The 18,986-nt window shown below is 41.3% G+C and overlaps 2 protein-coding genes across 2 annotated transcripts; both read left to right on the top strand.

Annotated features, from left to right (window-relative positions):
- The first annotated feature begins 377 nt into the window (after positions 1–377).
- On the top strand, positions 378–13,675 carry scaf4a (SR-related CTD-associated factor 4a). The gene is made up of 19 exons (XM_041952879.1): positions 378–517; positions 2,965–3,048; positions 3,191–3,235; positions 3,339–3,500; positions 3,672–3,804; positions 4,058–4,197; positions 4,341–4,517; positions 4,710–4,795; positions 4,914–4,998; positions 6,011–6,184; positions 6,417–6,490; positions 6,620–6,810; positions 7,014–7,114; positions 7,461–7,574; positions 7,696–7,852; positions 8,102–8,229; positions 8,498–8,651; positions 9,448–9,603; positions 9,934–13,675. Exons 1-19 carry the CDS (start codon positions 488–490, stop codon positions 11,049–11,051), a joined length of 3,309 nt encoding a protein of 1,102 aa, XP_041808813.1. The 5' UTR covers positions 378–487; the 3' UTR covers positions 11,052–13,675.
- Positions 13,676–14,349: 674 nt separating this feature from the next.
- On the top strand, positions 14,350–18,594 carry sod1 (superoxide dismutase 1, soluble). Its single transcript, XM_041951726.1, has 5 exons — positions 14,350–14,475; positions 15,998–16,094; positions 16,232–16,301; positions 17,950–18,067; positions 18,219–18,594. Exons 1-5 carry the CDS (start codon positions 14,404–14,406, stop codon positions 18,324–18,326), a joined length of 465 nt encoding a protein of 154 aa, XP_041807660.1. The 5' UTR covers positions 14,350–14,403; the 3' UTR covers positions 18,327–18,594.
- The last annotated feature ends 392 nt before the right edge of the window (positions 18,595–18,986 follow it).

Below are 18,986 nucleotides of genomic sequence, written 5' to 3'. Positions count from 1 at the left end.
AATCTTCAACTTGATTTAGTGGTTAAATCTGGGGTCATGTAGTGCTCCAGCTCTTTAATACTGATTGGTATCTTGGAGTAGGAAAAAGCTGTGTGTACTGTGAGTTACCTGATGGGTACCTGAAGGTGACTGGGGGTGGAGTAGGCCTACACAATGCACAGAGAATGGGAGGAACAAGAATCGGTGGGGGCCCAAAGCTAATTTTGGGGGCCTGATGGGTCAAGTCGGACAAATAGAAAAGGATACTCATGCCCTGTCCAGATATTCAATCCCAACAGCACCCCGCCACCCAGTGGACAAAGCCCAGAACAACGAAATTGAATCCCATCATGCTTTGCCGTACCCGCCGACCCGAGCGCTACCGATGCTAGGCTAACTGTCGTTAGCTCAACGGGAGCGGACATGTTGTACCGACCCTTCCTTGAATAAACATCGCTGTAAGCGTGGTATCGGGAGTTTAGGGGGAGGCTCGCAGCGTTGGGCAATCATGGATGCCGTTAACGCTTTTAACCACGAGGTAAGCCACATTCAGGGCTCGCTGAGACCATGAAGTCACCGAGTCCGGCGGTGCTGGTCATGGTGCTGTGATGCAATGAAGCTAGTCGAGCAAGACCGAACAGCGGGCCTAGCTAGCTGGACTTGTCCATCTTAACCTGGCTGAGGGCTAGCTGACTTAGCGTATATGTTGTAGCTACACCTGCGGCGCGAAAAATGTTACTGAAACTGACGATAGCATTTTCTTCCAACTAGCAAGCTAACCCAACGGTAGCCAACATTGGTTCTATTAACCTTGCACAAACTTCGTAGACTGACGTTAATGTTAGCGTGTGGGAGCGTGGTCACCAACATCGGTGTTGTTAACAATGCTACTGGCAACCCCACAGCGAGCAAACACTCTCCCATTGTTATTGTGACACTATAAGCGTACAAACAAAACGTTCACAACTAGTACAACGGTTTGCACAGCCTGTGTCTGTTGAGAAGTCGTCAGGTCAAGTTACTGTAAGGCCTGAGGAGGACTGACGTTTGATACTGTTAGAGATCAGTCAAAATACATATTAAGTCATGGTAAATGGCAAACATTGGTGTTTTTGGTTCCTCTCATTTCTTCTGAGGGGCGTTATAAACCTTGAATTAGTTACCGTGGCTTGGCCGGCTATAGCTGAGTGGCAAAAACCTGTAATCGTATCATCACTAGCTAGTCCTGATACTTGTGTATGGCAGCAACTCATCATTGTTAGGTAAGGTTACGAGCAGTTTCTGATGGTTCTTGAAAAGCTTCTCAGTTTCAATAGCAGTTTCTGTCTGACAGAGTTAGAGAAAGTAGTTTTTTGTGTACATGCAAATGCCTGTTACAATGTGACAAATGTGTTATACTGTGTGTCATGTTATACTGTCAACAGACGCCCAGTAGAAGAGCAAACATGCACTTCAGTGATGTCTAAATTAGTTCCTCTCGGACACCGGACCAAGTTGTTTAACTCTGAATAAGCAAACCACTAACTTAGTGCACCATGCAGCTATTAAGTTGCTTTAGCATCCTTAAAAGCAGATGCCCATCTATGGTGTAGTTTATTAATTACTTTGCACCATACTCTAGCAAGGGTGTATCTTGTCATACTAATGTGAGTTATGTTACTGTGTGTTGTCATCAATCAGCCATTAAATGATGATAAGCATGTGAAGATTGGAATATTCATTGGCTAAGATAAAGTGTATGATATCAGGTTTAATTCTACGACTTGTTTCCATTAAAACATACTGTTGATCACACTAATATCTGATTGTGATGGCTGGACCTGCTTCTCTTTGGAACAAATTAAATGATGATGATGTTACTCGCAGCTGGTTTTCCGGGTTTGGGTCAGTCAGTCTTGAGCGGAGCTGAATCTTTGCAAGAGTCAGTTTTCAGAAGAACTGCTCACAGCAGTTGGTTGTCTCAAACAGAGATGAAAACTGGATCGCATGTCTCCTCGGAGTGGGGAAATCCTCAGGATGTGTAGATACAGCTAGAACAGTAGAACTGGAGCAGAGGGAGGTTGTTGTACCTTGCCTTGAGCTCATCGTTACTTTACAGCTCCATGATTTCATGTTGTAGGTTGTCAGGAACATTAGCTGTTTCTACATTTAATTGTGTAGCAGATATGTTCAGTTCCTTTTGTTTACTTTTCATGTCCTGAAACCTCTCGCCAAATGCACAAAGAAGTTTTGCACATTCAGCAGCATATTCAGATATCGTAGCTGGACGCTTGCTGTCACTGAGTTTGCATGACAGGTTTTCCCTTCACTTCATGTCTGTGAATTGTTCTAGAAAAACTGACACTTTGGAACAATTTTACTTTGTCCGGTGCTAGCAGCTCTGCAGTGATGATAAGGCACTCCTTCACAAATTCTCCCTCTGAGTGAGGTTTCAGCTCATTAGCTCACTCACCACTAAACTTGCAGCCGTGATGCTGCCTCTCTTAGACTGTGGTCTTGTAAAAAGCTGCTTGTTTGGCACCCAGACTCATCTGAAGAGCGTTTACTTTATCCAATCGCATTTGTCCTTTCAACTCATCTTGTTTAAGCATGTTTTAAGCTTTAAGGACATTTGCGATAAGCCTTTTATGTATATATATATGTACACACCCAAAACTTAGGCCCACTGCCTTGATAACAAGTTTTGGGACCACCAATAGGGATGTGTTGTCAATTTATGTTAATTTATTTTATCACAGAAAAAATAGTTTATAGTTGTTTTTTATTTTGCTCTTTATAAATTGCCTTGCACCGCTACACTGAAACCTTCGATTATAAAGAGCTTGCCCTGTAAATGTGTCTCTTTGGCATGGGAAGATGAGGATTTTAATATCAAAAGCAATTGAAATGAATATCCCCACTAAAAATCCTTAAGCAGTATCCACTCTGTCTTTCTGTTTCGTGACTCTCCCCGTCTCACTCATCTGTTCTCTATTCTGTCTCTAGTTATTCTCATTGATGGACTCCAAGCCCCCAATATCTCGGGCAAAGATGATCTCCATCACCAAATCAGCCATCAAAGCTATGAAAGTAAGAATGACTTGGCATTTCTTCAGTTTGAGAGTTACTTGTATATATATTTGAGTGAAATTCTCTGTATTTCCAAAATGATATGCCTTATTTGAGCAAATATCTACATGCTAACTCGCTCACTTGCTTCTATCTTTCTCAGCTCTACAAACATGTGGTCCAGATTGTGGAAAAGTTTATCAAAAAGGTGAGACAAGCTTGTCTAAATCATCCCAGATCAGTTATCCCTGAGCTTCTCCTCAGCAAACATGAATAAACTTAAATCCCTTTTCTTCTTCTGCTTTCTCCAGTGTAAGCCTGAGTACAAGGTAGCAGGCCTGTATGTGGTGGATTCCATCGTCAGACAGTCAAGACACCAGTTTGGAGCCGACAAGGATGTGTTTGGTCCAAGATTCACCAAAAACATTACGGGAACTTTTGAGAACCTCTGCCTGTGCCCAGTAGAGGACAGGGTAAGAACAGGGGGAAAATTCACTGTGATGAATATTAACTAACATAGATTAGCTTGTGGATTGTAGTGTTGTAGTCACCAATAGAGCCAAATAGGGGTTGGAGGATTTTGCCAGCCTCCTGTAATTCCCTTTCCTTCACCTGTTTCCTTGCGTTCTTGTTTTCCTTTGTAGAGTAAGCTTGTGCGGGTGTTGAACCTGTGGCAGAAGAATGGGGTGTTCAAGATTGAGGTCATTCAGCCACTCCTGGACATGGCAGCTGGCTCGAGCAGTGCTGCTGCACCCTACATGGGCACAGATGAGCCAGGTAATTTGTTTGTTCACTAGGTGTAGTGGCAGTAGTGATTCCACAATGTTTTTGTATGATGTTTTTTTTTTTTTTTTTTTGGAAACAAGTTGTTTCTTTCTGTAGTGTATAATGATAACATGCGCTTGCTTGGTGGAGAATTTGTAATTTTACTATTTTAATTTATGTTGCATAAAACACAATCTGTGCAATATATGCTGCTGAAAATACTAACATACTAACATACATGTCCATGCTGTTTCTTTTTCCTTAGGTTCATCTCCACCTCCAGCCAAAGAGCCAGTTACTGCAGTAACGGCAAACTCCACCACCACAACATCTGCTGTTCAGCTGCAAAACTCTGATGCCTTTGCTGCTGTGGCACAGCTCTTTCAGTCCTCACAGGGTCAACAGGTGTGTGTGTGTGTGTGTATGTGTTCGTGTGCAGGCCGGCATTAGCTTTGACCACAGTAATTTCGCCTGTATTATCATGGCTTGCACACCTCTTCGACCTCTCTATTAACTCTTCTTTCACTCTTTATCTCTGGTATTTTTAGCTTCAACAGATGCTTCAGAACTTTCAGCAGCAGCCAGTGAAGCCAGACACCAACACTCAGCCTCCTGTCCATAACATTGAAACACAGGCCCAAAACGTTACCACTGGCCTGGGCATGGTCGCCCTGCAGCCTCCCCTGCCTACCCAACCCACCCACCAGAAGACAGCCTTTGACAAGGTGGCAGTGCGTTTTTGTATTTTCATACGCTCTCGATAAGTAAATGAACTCTGAACAACATGGCAGAGGTCAGATACTGTTTAGACACTTAATAACACAGCTCAAGTAATGTAAAGGTGTATAAGCTCCACGTTGAAAACGTCATAATTTGTCGACTTTTTACTACATATTAATTATTTTTCTCTCCCTTAGAAATTGTTGGACCGTTTTGACTATGATGACGAGCCAGAAGTTGGAGAAGAAGCAAGGAAGGATGAAATCTCCTCACAGCCCTCCCTGTAAGCCCTTTATTTATACTCCATCAGCTGTGTGTTGCCAAGAAGTGGGAAGCTCTAATTGATTTTTAAAAATGAACTAAAAGCTGTGAAGCTGATGAGGTATTTTTTATCATCACAGAATGCAGCAGCCTCCAGCCTTCCTACAGCACATGGAGCACTTTAAACCGCAGATGATTAACATGTCACAAGACATCTCACAACAGGTAATAAGTACAAACATTTTCAATTGAAAAAGAACCTCCTGACAAGCCTAGACATCTAATTATTTGATCTTTGTTTTATTTTCATTGTTATTATAAAATTACGTAGCAATAATACATATACAAATACAAACACCACAGTATATACAGTTGTGGTCAAAGTTTATATACACTTATAAAGAACATAATGTCATGTCTCTCTTGAGTTTCCAGTTATTTCTACAAGTTTCTTTCTCTGATAGAAAAACTAGAACAGATACTTCTTTGTAACAAAAAACGTTCATATAGTTTGGTTCTTTTATGACTTTATTATGGGTAAACAGAAAAAAGTGACCAAATCTGCTGGGTCATAAATATACATACAGCAATGCTAATATTTGGTTACATGCCTTTGGCCATTTTCACTTCAATTAGGCACTTTTGGTAGCCATCCACAAGCTTCTGGCAAGCTTCCGGTTGAATCTTTGACCACTCCTCTTGACAAAATTGGTGCAGTTCAGTTAAATTCGTTGGCTTTCTGACATGGACTTGTTTCTTCAGCATTGCCCACATGTTCTTGATAGGGTTTAAGTCAGGACTTTGGGAAGGCCATTCTAAAACCTTAATTCTAGCCTGATTTAGCCATTCCATTACCACTTTTGATGTTTGTTTGGGGTCATTGTCCTGTTGGAACACATTTAGCTGTGCCCAAGACCCAACCTTTGGGCTGATGATTTTAGGTTATCTTGAAGAATTTGAAGGTAATCCTCCTTCTTCATTATCCCATTTAACTCTCTGTAAAGCACCAGTTCCACTGAGAGAGCCATGACATTATGTCCTTTACAAGTGTATGTAAACTTTTGACCACAACTGTACTTCTCATTCGTGGAAGGCATCCCCTTAATGAGAAGAGGTAATATATGTAAAAAATATGGAAATAAATGTAGTTAGGGACAAACATTTTTCTATCAAATGAAGCTTATATTTGGGAAACCCTGTTGTATGTGCACAGCATTTATTCTCGCCTTTTTCTCAGGTTCCTCTGCCTCCAAATGGCCAGCTCCAGGCCTTTGGTTTACCACCAGGGCAAAGCTTCCCAATTATGATGCCTCATATGGGGCACAATTTACCAGGGCAGCCTCTCCCTGGTTCTACTGGGCCTCCAGGCTTCCCAGGAGTATGCCCTCCTCACAATACCGTCCAGCAACAGGTACATTTAAGAATAGTACAAAGTATATGTAACATATAACAAGCCATTTTTAGTGTAAATTCAGTTGGTAAAATGCATTTTCAGTGTTCCAGTATTTATATTTTCATTAAAATTGAAATCAGATGGCAGAACAATTCACAAACAGCTGTATCTGGTAAAAAATTAAATGTATAACAGCAACCAGTCTAGCTTTCCGATAAATAATGAACATGTCTTTTCCACACCACATCAGGATCTGTCAATGGATATGGACCGTTCATCTATGAGGGATGGCAGACATGGTCGACGGTCACACTCAGGCTCCAAGTAAGCATCTGAAATGAGAAGTAATATGTCAGCACTGTGAATTTGTTCTTTACCATCTATTTTGTGTTTTGTAGATAAGCTTTTCAGTGCTCATTTATGATGAGTTGCAATGTCTTTCTTTTTCTCCAGGTCTCCGAAGCGGAGGAGGTCACGGTCTAATTCCCGTACACGGCGATCCAGGCACAGGCGATCCCGCTCGCGCTCTAGAGACCGTCGTCACCATTCTCCACGCTCTCGCTCGCAGGAGCGCAGGGAGAGGGAGAAGGAGCGAGAGCGACGCCAGAAAGGGCTTCCGCCGCCCAAGAGCGAGACACTAAGCAGTTGAGTCATAATCTTTTTATGGTCATATTTATTCAAGTGGATAGATGTGCGTAGTGTGTTTTTTAGTAGTTTCATAATTGTTGTCTTTGGATGAGGTCGCTGTGTTTTTCAAATAATTTCCCTCCCTTTGATTCAAAGTATTGCATATATTTTGACCTTTCTAAGTTTTTGTCCATGTTACCTTTTTCTGTCTCTCTTTCAGTTTGCAGTACAACCCTCTGGGTGGGCCAGTTAGACAAGAGAACACAGCAGCAAGATGTTGCCTGTTTACTGGAGGAGTTTGGGCAAATAGAGTCCATCAATGTAAGTGGACTCATAAATATCAGATACATGCTGTGTTTGTTGGAATGACATCATTTTCTCATTCCTCATCCAAAGATGAAAGTTTATAGTACATTGATAATGGTATATTTTGTGTGTTATTATATCGGCAGCTCACGGCCTTAGCTTTCTTGTTAATACTTGATGTTTATGTTAGTAAAATGCTGATTAAAATACAGACGATTAGCTGTCCAAAATCAGACTGTCATTTTCCAAATGTTTGCCAAATGCTCTACCTGTTTATGAAACAGTCTCAACTAACAAAATGGAAATCAGGCTCTTCTTGTTTTTTTCCTCACTCATCTGTTTGTCCTCCTCTCGTGTTAAGATGATCCCTCCACGTGGCTGTGCCTACATTGTCATGATACACAGGCAAGATGCCTTCAGGGCTCTACAGAAGCTTAGCAGAGGGTCTCACAAAGTGAACCAGAAAGCCATCAAGGTGAGTGAGCCACATAGATTGCTGCTTAGTAAAGCACTGCTCAACAAAATGTCAAATCAAAGAGAGAGCTGAGAATTTCCTTTTTGAATAAAGAGCTGTTTTTTTGTTTATTTCTTGACAGATTGCTTGGGCTTTGAACAAGGGCATAAAGGCTGAGTTTAAACAGTATTGGGACGTGGAGCTGGGTGTCACTTACATACCTTGGTCTAAAATCAGAGAGGCTCAGTTGGAGGAGCTAAAGGAAGGAGGAATACTGGATTTAGACACCTTATCACCAGGTAAAAACTCTGACAGACACATTAGAAAGTAGTACAACCCTAAGCCCAGAAGAGTTGGGATGCAGTGTAAAACATAAATAAAAATGAATGCGATAAGTTGTCAGTCCTTTTTGACACATAATTAATTGAAAACAGTGGGAAAGTGCACCTGTTTGGAACATTCCACAGCTCAACAGGTTCATTGGCAACAGGTGATTGTATCACGATTTAGCCTTTTCCATGGGTCAGAATTGTGTCCTTATTTTTCAGAGTGGAGTGGTGTGAGGAAGACTCTTGACATCCCGGAGGAACTCACCCACAACGGCCGTTCAGAGTCGCAGCAGCCTGAGGAGACACAAGTGCTACCTGTGGCTGCTGCAGCTGCTCATCTGGCACAGGTAAACAACAGCTGCACAATGTCACCAGTGTTTTAAACTCTTAGCGTCAGACATGTGTTGATCTGTCTCTGCTATGTTAATATGGATGTACTGTTGAAAGTATGTAGTATGATAAGCTGGTGTGGATAAGATGATTTTTTTGTTTGTTTTTTTTTTGTTGTTTTGATGAAGCTGATTAACTCCTGTGTTTCTCCAGAGTGCCACTGGGAAGTATAACCAATAAGTTTCTCATTTGAAATCTTCAGTAAATCCCTGTAAATGTTCTCAGGTTCCTCCAATGCAGCAGCCAATGGTTGGTGTGGGTTCTCTCCAGCCTCCCGTCTTTCCTGGTCCCATAGGCATGCCTCCGCCTTCCTTCCCCCCAGGCGTCCCCCCTCCTCCTTTCATCAGACCTGGCTTCAATCCCATGCAGATGCCACCAGGTAGCACCTATTACAGCTGCCATCAAACCATTTCTCACTGGCTTTCATTCAGTTTCTCTGTCTGACACAGTGCCCATTGATGATGTTCATCAGCAATGTACACACAAATTAAGGTTGATTTCACACCTGTAGTTCAAGTCATTTGGCCTGAATGATACATTGCCACACCGGCTTACTATAAACAAACCAAGAAGCGATATGGATTGGCTGGCGACTCATTCACTGGCCAGTTATTGTGAATGTCATCCTTCATCATCAGCTGTTCATGGACCCATGCGTGGAAATCAAATTCCTGTGACACTTCACACCTCCTCATGCTAACTTGTGTTATCTGGTGTCACAAGAGCTCATGAAAAAATAATTTTTGAAGGTAATGAAAAAATGGGACAAAATAGAGCCGTCTCGTTTTGCTCACGTTTTAAGAAGAAACTGCCAAAATACATAGTCTAGAACGCAAGCCCAACACAATGCTGTTTTAACTCCTTTTCACTCTCTGATTGTGGACAATCCTCTCACCCGTGCTTGCCTTGTACACGTGCGTGTTCCTGTAGTTACCAAATTATTTTGCATAAATCTATAGAAATTTATACAGATTTCTCATGAGATTGCTTCCTTGACATGTAGCTTTGAGCAGACTGATTTATGTGAGGTACAGATATCTGAAATCTTGTTGTTGGTCCACCACAGCAAACTGCACCAGTCCACCTTTTCAGAGGTCAGTTGTCACCAGAGTTCGCTTGTGCCAAACCAGACTGGCATGGAAGCGCTCTAACTCCTCTCACCCCTCTTCTCCCAGGTTTTCCTCCTCCAGGTGCAATGCCTCTAGGTCCCCCACCTTCTTCCAAAGGGGGAGTTGAAGACCCGCCTCAGGACCCAGCAGGTCTGGGCAACAGGAAAAATGACGAGGTCCTGGAGGGTCCGAACATCTTCAACAACCAGATGGCACCTTTGGGTTAGTTTGTCTTCCTCTCTGGACTTTTCACCAAAGTGCTTCTGTTGTTTCTTATTCTGCTGTAAAATTACTGTTGAGCTTCGCCGAACTGGCAGGATCTTAAACTGGGTGAGATTTCATTATTAAATACAGAATAGTGCTTCAAGAGTCTTTGATTGGTGGACACGCAGTATTTTATTTATCAAGTGGAAATGCAGGACCAGATATTTAGGCCAGTTAGTGCTTTTTAAATGGTCAAATTTGTTGTGAATGGGATATTACGGTGCTTTTGGACAGTAATGAAAGTTGAATTAGACTTAAAGCTGTATTTTGTATTTGTTTCCCCTTCAGGTAACCAGGTAGGTGGACCTCCAGGAAACCTCCAACCCCCCACTGGTGGTCTGCTTGGTGCCCGGCCTGGTATAATCCCACTCCAGCGTCCTCCAGTTCCCCCACCACCACACATGCAACGTTTCCCTCCACCCCATGGGCCACGACCCCCTCACCCCAACATGCCCCCCTTGCCCCCACAGATGATACCCAGAGGGCCACACCCTCAAATGATGCACCATGAACCCCCTCCACCTAAAGGAGGCTTTGGGATGCCCCCTCCCCATAATGTGAGGGCTCCTTTCCCTCCACACGGGCATGGCCCTCCTCCTCAAGGTCCTCCACCTCCTTTTATCAGACCAGGGGGTCCTCGGGGCCTGGAGGGGCCAGAAGAAATGGATGGCAGATCATTCAGGGGAGACAGGCCTGCATTCAGGGACCGAGAGCCAGAGAGGGACAGAGACTGGGATCGAGACAGGGATAGAGAGAGGGACCGAGGTTTTGGAGGTGGAAGGCGTCCGTTTGGTGATGGAGGAAGAGGGGGAGGTGGCGATAGAATGGATGGGAGGGACAGGCTCGGAGGCTGGCAGGAAGATGGAGGCAATCACCGGGGAGGAGGATGGGACAGAGACCGCGATCGGGACAGAGACCGTGATCGGGACAGAGACAGGCGGGACTGGAGGGAGAGGCGAAGCACCCTGGATAGCGAAAGGGAACGAGGGAGGGGTGATGATGGTGAGAGGGAGCGAGGGAGAGGGGAGGGAGGAGAAAGAGGAAGGGGAGAAGGAGGGAGTCGAGAAAGAGGGAGAGGAGCTGAAAGTAAAGAAGGGGACAGGCCAAGGCGATCAGAACGACGAGAGAGGACCACGCGGTGGGACAGAGATGATCGATTGGCCGAACTGGAAAACATGGATAGATTTCGGACCTCTAACAGTACACAGCAACCTTGCTTGACCCCTGTGGTCACCGCGGAAACCAGTAAAGAACCAAGTGTGGAAGCTTCTCAAAAGAAGGACGAATCAGAACTTTTAGCTCCAACCCCAGAGGTAACTACTGCTGCAGGGGAGCCGATGCCCTCTGAGCCCTTACCCTCGGCTCAAAGTGAGCCCACAGAATCAAAACAGGAAGCAGCATCATAGACTGGCTTGCTGCTCCTGCAGCCAGACTGCTGTGAACCACTGAAAGTTAAAAAAAAAAATTTAAAACGGTGTTTTTCACAATGATAACCAGCCTCAACTCCTGGCAGATGAATAACTAATCACAGTTTGTCAATTGGTAATTAACAGTTTCTGGGCAGTAACACGTTTCTTGAAAACAAACATCTCCCACACATTTGAAAATGGTTGTTTTCAGACTATTATGGCTTACGGTCAAATTTGGTGTTGCATCTGTGTCTCGATCTGTTCTCCTTCCTGTAAGTTGTAAGATCCAATGGAGTGTTTGCATGTTAATTTAGCTCTGGCCATCTTAAGTTAATTTGAGCTCAACTTTAATATTTTTCAGTCAAGTTGGTTTGCAGATGGAGGAACAACTGATTTCTGTGACACAAGTTTATTTTTTACTTTGTGGCCTACTCCGTGTGATAGCAGGCACTCCTCAACATGTTAAAATACTCATTTTTATTTTTTTTTAATTTGCCAAAATGTCATGTCAAACACTGAATAATAGAGGCACCATTTATTTTTCTTTGTTTTTATCTTGTTGTCTCCTCATTGCAGTATCACAGCCAGTAAGGCATAGCTTTGAAAGGACTATGGTGGCCTTAAGATCCCATCTAGTAGCTTGCAGGTGTTTGAATTGAAAATGGTATGTTATTTAAAAAAAGAAAAAGTACAAATTAGTTAAGACATTCTTCTGGATGTCCAGATAACCTTCACCGATAATTAGGCCTGGTACTTTTCTCACACAAATTGCTGAGCTCACTTTCATCCTCACTTTTCACCCTTTGAATCACACTTTATTTCAGACAGAATAAAGATGAGTATTGTCTCCATTCCACCAGACACATGGTGCAGTAACTGATCACTGAATCTTTGACATGTGCACATTTACTGGCCAGTGTGCTCAAAAAAATCCACTCTCAATACATGGTTTTATTTAAGTTTTTAAAAAATATGTTCCAGAAGTACTGAGACTCTTACATAGGACTGGACACGGGACTGATAAGAAGCCGAGTTTAGTCTCTGAAGGACTCTGACTGTAATTTTGTAGTCGTATTTTACTGATAACAGGAATTGGACCCAATTCCTTATGAAAAAAACGACACTCCTGTTATTGTAATATTATTTCAGGAACCAAGAATGCTTCACATTCTTTGATCATACTGTACTTATCCAGGTGTCAGTTTATGTATAAGTTGTTTGGAAAGTCTTTTCTTTGTGTGTGCATATAATCACTGTGTTTGGTCAAACACAAACTATTGTCAGGACTCTACCAAAAGGACATGAACTTTAATGGTGGCATAATCAAATTTCTTAGCTTAACAAACATTGTGACTGATGGGCCAAGATGCATTTCAGACCGGAAGAGTATTAAATGCACAAAAGTAACGAATCATGCACAATATTAGCAAAAGGAAAAGTACGTCCAGGTATGTCGGGGTATAGTTCCCTTGGAATATTCAGGCAGTAAAGTAATTTGATGATGTTATGCACAGAAGTTGGCTTTGTTTCAGAAGTTGGATATTTAGACAGGTATAGGTATGCACATATAAAGAGGAGTACTGTATATGCATTTGCAAAGAAATCGACTTGCACCCAGGTGAACAACGGACATTCAAAAACTGCTGGAAAACATAACAAAAAACCTTTTCCTTGGGCAAAGTAGATTTTCATCTTGGTTTAGAAAGTTTTGAAAAATTGACTGTCAAAACAAACATCTGCTTCATAAAAATTAAGTGGATGTGAAATTCCATTCAAAATTCTAGGATGTGTATACTTAGTAATTTTTTCTGCTGTCTAAATTTCGCACCCTTGCATAAATGTGTATATTTTTATTTTTCAGTTAAGAAAATGAAATAGAACCTGTTGTAGACTCAACGGGGATATCAAACAAGTTTATTTTAAAAGTAATGTACTCCACAAAAGAAAAAAAGCTTGGATTTTGGAGCATTTTGTATAAACAATTTAGCAGGCAGACTCGATAAGCTTTTTGTTTATAGTGGTCTTTTGTTTTTGTCGTGTGTAGGGAAGGAAGAGGGCAATCTCTCGGATCAGACAAAAGAGCATTTCCATTTGCCTCGTACATCAGTCGAACTCGGATTTAAATTTGTTTTTGCCACATGAAAACAAACTGTAACCCTGCGGCTGAATTCTTTTTTGTCTGTGATAAACTCACCTTTCAAACTTAGTGTCTTTTTCTCTGAAAACATACTATGAGTTAACATTGTTAACATTTGAAGCCCAGATTCTGCAAGCCCAACTCGTAATAATAATAATAATTTTAACACAGAGACACCAAGGGCAAAACTAAAGTGAGGAAATGAGTTTTGCTTGGGACACACTGCTGTAAATATGCTTGTATCACTGATGATTCAAAGGTGTAATGGTAATTGTTGTTTATGATCTGAGAGTCGTTTACCTGAGAGACACTGACTTGGAAGGAACAAGAGAGGTCGTTTGCTTTAACGTTTTTTAACTCCTAATGGTTTGAAAGTTGACAGATGTTTCTATGATTTGTTAAAAATACAAAAGACATGGACATAAAATCTTCAATATTTCAGCCATAGGAAATTGTTTTTAATAAACTATTTTTTTACCAAATAGTTTTCCTTGTTCACATTAAATTCTGTGCTTAAGCCATGCTGTTAGCTGTTGCAAAATGAAGATGTTCAAAATGTTCCATCACACATTTGATGTGATGGTGTCTTTAAATTTCACAAGTCAGATTTTTATTAGAATTTAGGAGTAATTCAGCTATTGCCTACAAGCTAACCCTTTACAACTAGTAAAACAGGTAAGTTATTATGATTATTATTTGTTAAGTTTAGGTCTCAGCAACAAAACACTAATGGGGCAGCCAACTCTGCAACCCACACAGTTGGATGGAATTAATCTTTGTACCAGTGCTGTACTGATCAGCATAATTTAGCAATGCTACTTTCCCTATGAATGGAAGAGGCCTATTGACAGCCTTGCCCCCCAGTTCAGTTATTTTACATGACACCATATATATGGATATATATAGAAACATCTGACATTATGATAAAATAATTCATATTATATGGCATAACTGCCAGTTATATAGTCAACAGTATTTTTTTTTTTTTTTAACATATTAACTGGTGAATCGATTGCTGGGGATCTGTTCACATGCTTTATGGCTGCTCTTCAACGTAATAGTCAGTGACCAATCACATTTTGTATATGTGATTGCATTTGACTCCGATTGGCTCTCCGTACTAAACGCCCACCCCTCGTGCACTTAAGTTCGTTTGTTGTCACAAGAGCAAGTACGACAGAAACTTGGTCGTCCTTTGGAACTACTGCGAGGATGGTAATGAAAGCCGTTTGCGTGCTGAAAGGAGCTGGAGAGACCACCGGGGTCGTTTATTTTGAGCAGGAGGTAATGTGTGCCACGTTGCTTCTAGAGGAAAATATCTAGTCAGTAATTTTAATGAATCTGCCCGGGGATTTAGCGGTAGCGCTCAAATGCTAAGTTGGCTAGCTAAGTTCCCCATGCACAAGCCAGTCGTTGAATTTCATCGGTTTGTAAAGCGAAATCTAGCTAGCTAGCTAACGGTACATGCCACAATTGAATGGCAAGTAATCGAACCTGGTCAGATTTGGCAAACCCTTGATAATTTTGGGTAGGCCACCTAACTGTGCAAATTTACTGAATGCAAAACATTGGAGACGTTAGTCTGCACGTTGCAAAACATCCATTAACGTAAGCGTTAAGTGTGGACACTGTCAGTACCTGCTACTTGTCACTCTACTCAAAATAGGCTGCTTACGTGAATGAACTAGCTAGCTAATATAACAGCAAAAACAAAAAACACAATGGCTTGTCTTTAAATCCATAACCTTTGTACCTGCCAGGCCTGCCATCTGTTAATATTCTACACAGTGTGTATTGGAAACGCCTGTTGCATCAGTTAAATGTTTAGAGTGTCAGTATGTTACATTTCCAGTCTGGTGTGGTTAGCTTAACCACAGCAAGCCAGGAAGCGCTTCCTTTTGTGGCTGAAAACCTAGTTATTCAAAATGTGCATCACCAATGGTAGCATTTTATAACAATAGCATACGTTAGGCTGATTACATTTTTGCTGAGTCACTGCCTGCCCTCCTTGTTGCAGTTATCACGAATGTTTGGCCTCGTTGATAAGAGCTTGGACAGCAGCCATGTGTGATCGAGGTTGAAGTTAGCTTGGCTGCCTAAAGACAATTACACTTCGTATTGAATGCCCCCACCATCCATTATGATCTGACCATGGGGTTAAACATTTAGTCAAGTTAAATTGGTTATGGAGTCTATTTGGCTATCCTGTTTGAACGCATATTTTTTTATTTTGTTTTATGATGCCACCTCCTGGTTTTACGTTAATTTTACAGAATACAGTTCCGGTATCTGAGAACTTATTTGGATACAGCCAATCAAGTTGTTCATAAAGCAGAAACGTCAGTCTTTTATCATAAGCAGAGCAGGTGATTACACCAGAGCTGCAACAATCAGTTGCTTAGTGGTCAACTATTAATCACCAGCTATTTTTATAGTTGATTAATCAACTATTGGTAAATTTTATGAAGTCTACACAAGATCAGTGTGATCAAGTCAAAATATTAAGTATCAAATGTCCAAGTCTATGTTTGTCTTGGCATTTTAATGTCCTTTGTAGTAGATAAATCCCCCCTTTCATTTTTTGGTACTGACGTCTCATCGTTGAAATACAAGTTGCACGGCTTTCCTTTACATTTTCCAATATATTTAGTTTTGGATTACTAACAAGAATGCCAAGGGACTGCAAATCAGGTGGAAATCATCTTTGTTTTGTTTACGTGAGCCTTGAGTCCTTCGAGCCACCTGGCTTTGACAGCTCTTTTGTCTTAGTATTCTCCTGATAAATCATGTTGTCTTGATCTGTTAGAACGATTCAGCCCCTGTGAAGCTGACAGGAGAAATTAAAGGACTTACGCCTGGTGATCATGGTTTCCATGTCCATGCTTTTGGAGACAATACAAACGGTGAGCATCTAATCAGATTTCTGAAATTGCAGAACTTGCAAATTCATGTTACTGCATTGTCTGGATTTAGCTTCTCTACACTTTGAATCTGAAGTGTTTCATGATAAAGATTGTTTGTTTTCTTTTCTCCTTCCCAGGGTGCATCAGTGCGGGCCCTCATTACAATCCCAACAACAAGAATCATGCAGGTCCTACTGATGCAGACAGGTGAGTCCTGTCATTTTAATGTTCAGCACATCATTATGCCTGGTAATGCCTGTTATAACAGCTGATACAAATTATTAACATTCATCAAAATCCAGACTCAGATTTAAAGCTTCCATTGATTTTAAATGATGACTCTGTAAAACTTTGAGAGACATATTTGATCAGCAACCGCATGAAACGGGAGGATGTGTTCTGGTGTAAGTGTTTGTATAACAGCGAGGGACAAAAGAAAGCTTGGATTACTTTGCATTTGTTGTACTGGAAGTTAGTGGTCTGCTTGATTGAATAGATAAGTCACATTTACTCTGGTTCAGCAACAACTCCACAGCGTTTGCATAGTTTCATGTGGCCTGTGTGTCACATGCAGAAGTCAACTGGCAGTGATTTGAAGGGCTGTACCCAGTAGTTCTAAATCAGTATTTGAATGCTGTGCTGCTTTTCTTATGCATGTCTACTCATTCTGTTTAAACCTGGAATTTCTGCACTGTTGTTGATAAAGATTAGGCTACACTGATATTACTACTCAACTGTCTGAAGAATTAGATTCCTGTGGTGGCTGCGCAGGATTGTTTCTGACTCATGTGATCCAGTTTCCAATAACTCTATGATGTAAAGTCTGAAAGTCAAAATTTATTGAAAAAAAAAATTCCAGAATTTACATAATGAATCACTTTAGTCAAATTGAGTTGTTGGGGTTTGAAGCTTCATTGAAAAATATTAATAGAAGCGTTTAATGGAAAAGCAGCTCTAGTCATTTGCTTTCTGTTAGTGAACTTTGTGGCTTTTATTCTTTGGAGGGGAGCAAAAGTAACTTTACGTAACACTTCATTGCCTTTTTATTAGATAGCAATTGTTGAGGCACAGACAGGACTCATGGGGACAGAGAGGGAACGCGATACGACATGCAGTAAAGGTCCTCGGCCAGAATAAAACAGCCATCAATTGTTGCTGAAACATAAAAGTTGAATAATTACTGTCGCTTCGTGATAAGAGTCAGCTTAATTAATTAGTAGAGCAGTGGTTGTATGGATGAGATTTTGTCTTTTATTTATTTTTTGAGAATGAAGAAGGAAAACCCCTGTTTCTAATAAAAATCTGTATGTGTGGGCTCGGGCTGAGTCTGTGCAAACATTGGGACTGTGCCTCATTGAACAATAAATAGTAAGCAGCTGTTACAAATGGTTTAATTGATTTTACTACTTGCACCTGTATAAAAGGAAAATTGTCTGCTTGAAGAAAGCTACACGATATTGGCACAACGTGTGGAACAGGACACGAATTTGAGGACCTTAAACAGAACACATATGGGATTGTAAATGAGGATCAGGTCTTAGGCAGGATGTTAAGGTTTGTTTTTCACAGGACAACAGCAACAAAAACATTTCCACAAAAACATTGTCTACTTTTTACAAACCTTTAATTTCAACATGTTTGTATGTAGTTTTCTGAACTTAAAGTTTCTTCAGTCAAAACTGTCAGTCAAGAGAATCGTATTAGTGTCTGTTAAAATATCAGCCTTGCTTTCTGTGACTAACATATGATTACAGGAGCAAGTTCAATGTATGTTTGGGTGTTTGTTAAGGTGGGTTCAACTCAAGTATGTGTTTTGATTTTTTTTTTTTTTTTTTTTTTTTTTAAATGTAAATAGGCATGTTGGAGACCTGGGGAATGTGAGCGCAGGATCAGATAATGTTGCCAAGATAGACATCACGGACAAGATGCTCACCCTCACTGGCCCCTTGTCAATCATTGGCAGAACCATGGTGGTAAGGAAAAGTGTCATTTTCCATTTCACTTCCACCAAACATTTTGAGGCCAGTAAGCCTGAAGTTTTTTTGCCCAGAGTTAACTTGTTCCTCTTTGTTCCTCATATGGTGAGAATCTTTCTGACGTTGCTTCCTCTGTGCTGTGTTTTAGATCCACGAGAAGGCCGATGACCTGGGAAGAGGAGGCAACGAGGAGAGTTTAAAGACGGGCAACGCCGGTGGTCGTCTGGCCTGTGGAGTCATTGGCATCGCCCAGTAGACAATCTGCCAGAACATGGAGCACTGGAAACTACTTTTCCCCCACAGCACTTAATAAGACCAACCTAGCTACTTGATGTGACAGTTTGTCGTTTTCACAACTCTTGCTTTTTATTGACTAGTCAAGAGAGTAGATGAGTTGATGCTTTACCCTGTCTGTTCTTCATGACAATTGTATGTATGGGTTTATATGTCTGCTGTTTAGTTTTGGTCCCAAAGAATTGGTAACGCACAAGTAATAAACAGATCTATACAGTTTGCAAAGTTAACCGTTAAATTGTCAGTCAATCTGATTCGTGTCTGTGATATTTTGGTTAGTGGATGTTTCTACTCCATAAACAGGTGGAACATCTAACATGAGTGGTTACATACCATTGTTGGTTCAAGGACCCTGCTGTGCAAGGCTTAGTGACTCCCCTAAATTGGCGGGGCCATTGTTGGCGTTAGTTACGGTTGTGGGTTTGTTTGCTTTTGTAACTGAAGTTTGGTCTGTGACCTCTGTGATGACGCTGGTATTCTGTGACCTGATCAGGAATTTCAGTTAAACTGCCACTGCGTATGTTCCTGGTATGGTCAATTGCTGTATTTTGATCATTATTACAAAATTGATGAGGTAATAGAGATTAAATATTTTACTGTCTCTTTCTACAAATGGTGACAC

The sequence above is a fragment of the Chelmon rostratus genome, chromosome 14 (genome assembly GCF_017976325.1).
Source record: "Chelmon rostratus isolate fCheRos1 chromosome 14, fCheRos1.pri, whole genome shotgun sequence".
Classification (NCBI taxonomy): domain Eukaryota; kingdom Metazoa; phylum Chordata; class Actinopteri; order Chaetodontiformes; family Chaetodontidae; genus Chelmon; species Chelmon rostratus.
Note: the sequence above shows the minus strand (reverse complement) of the source record. Positions and strands in the feature narration are given on the sequence as shown.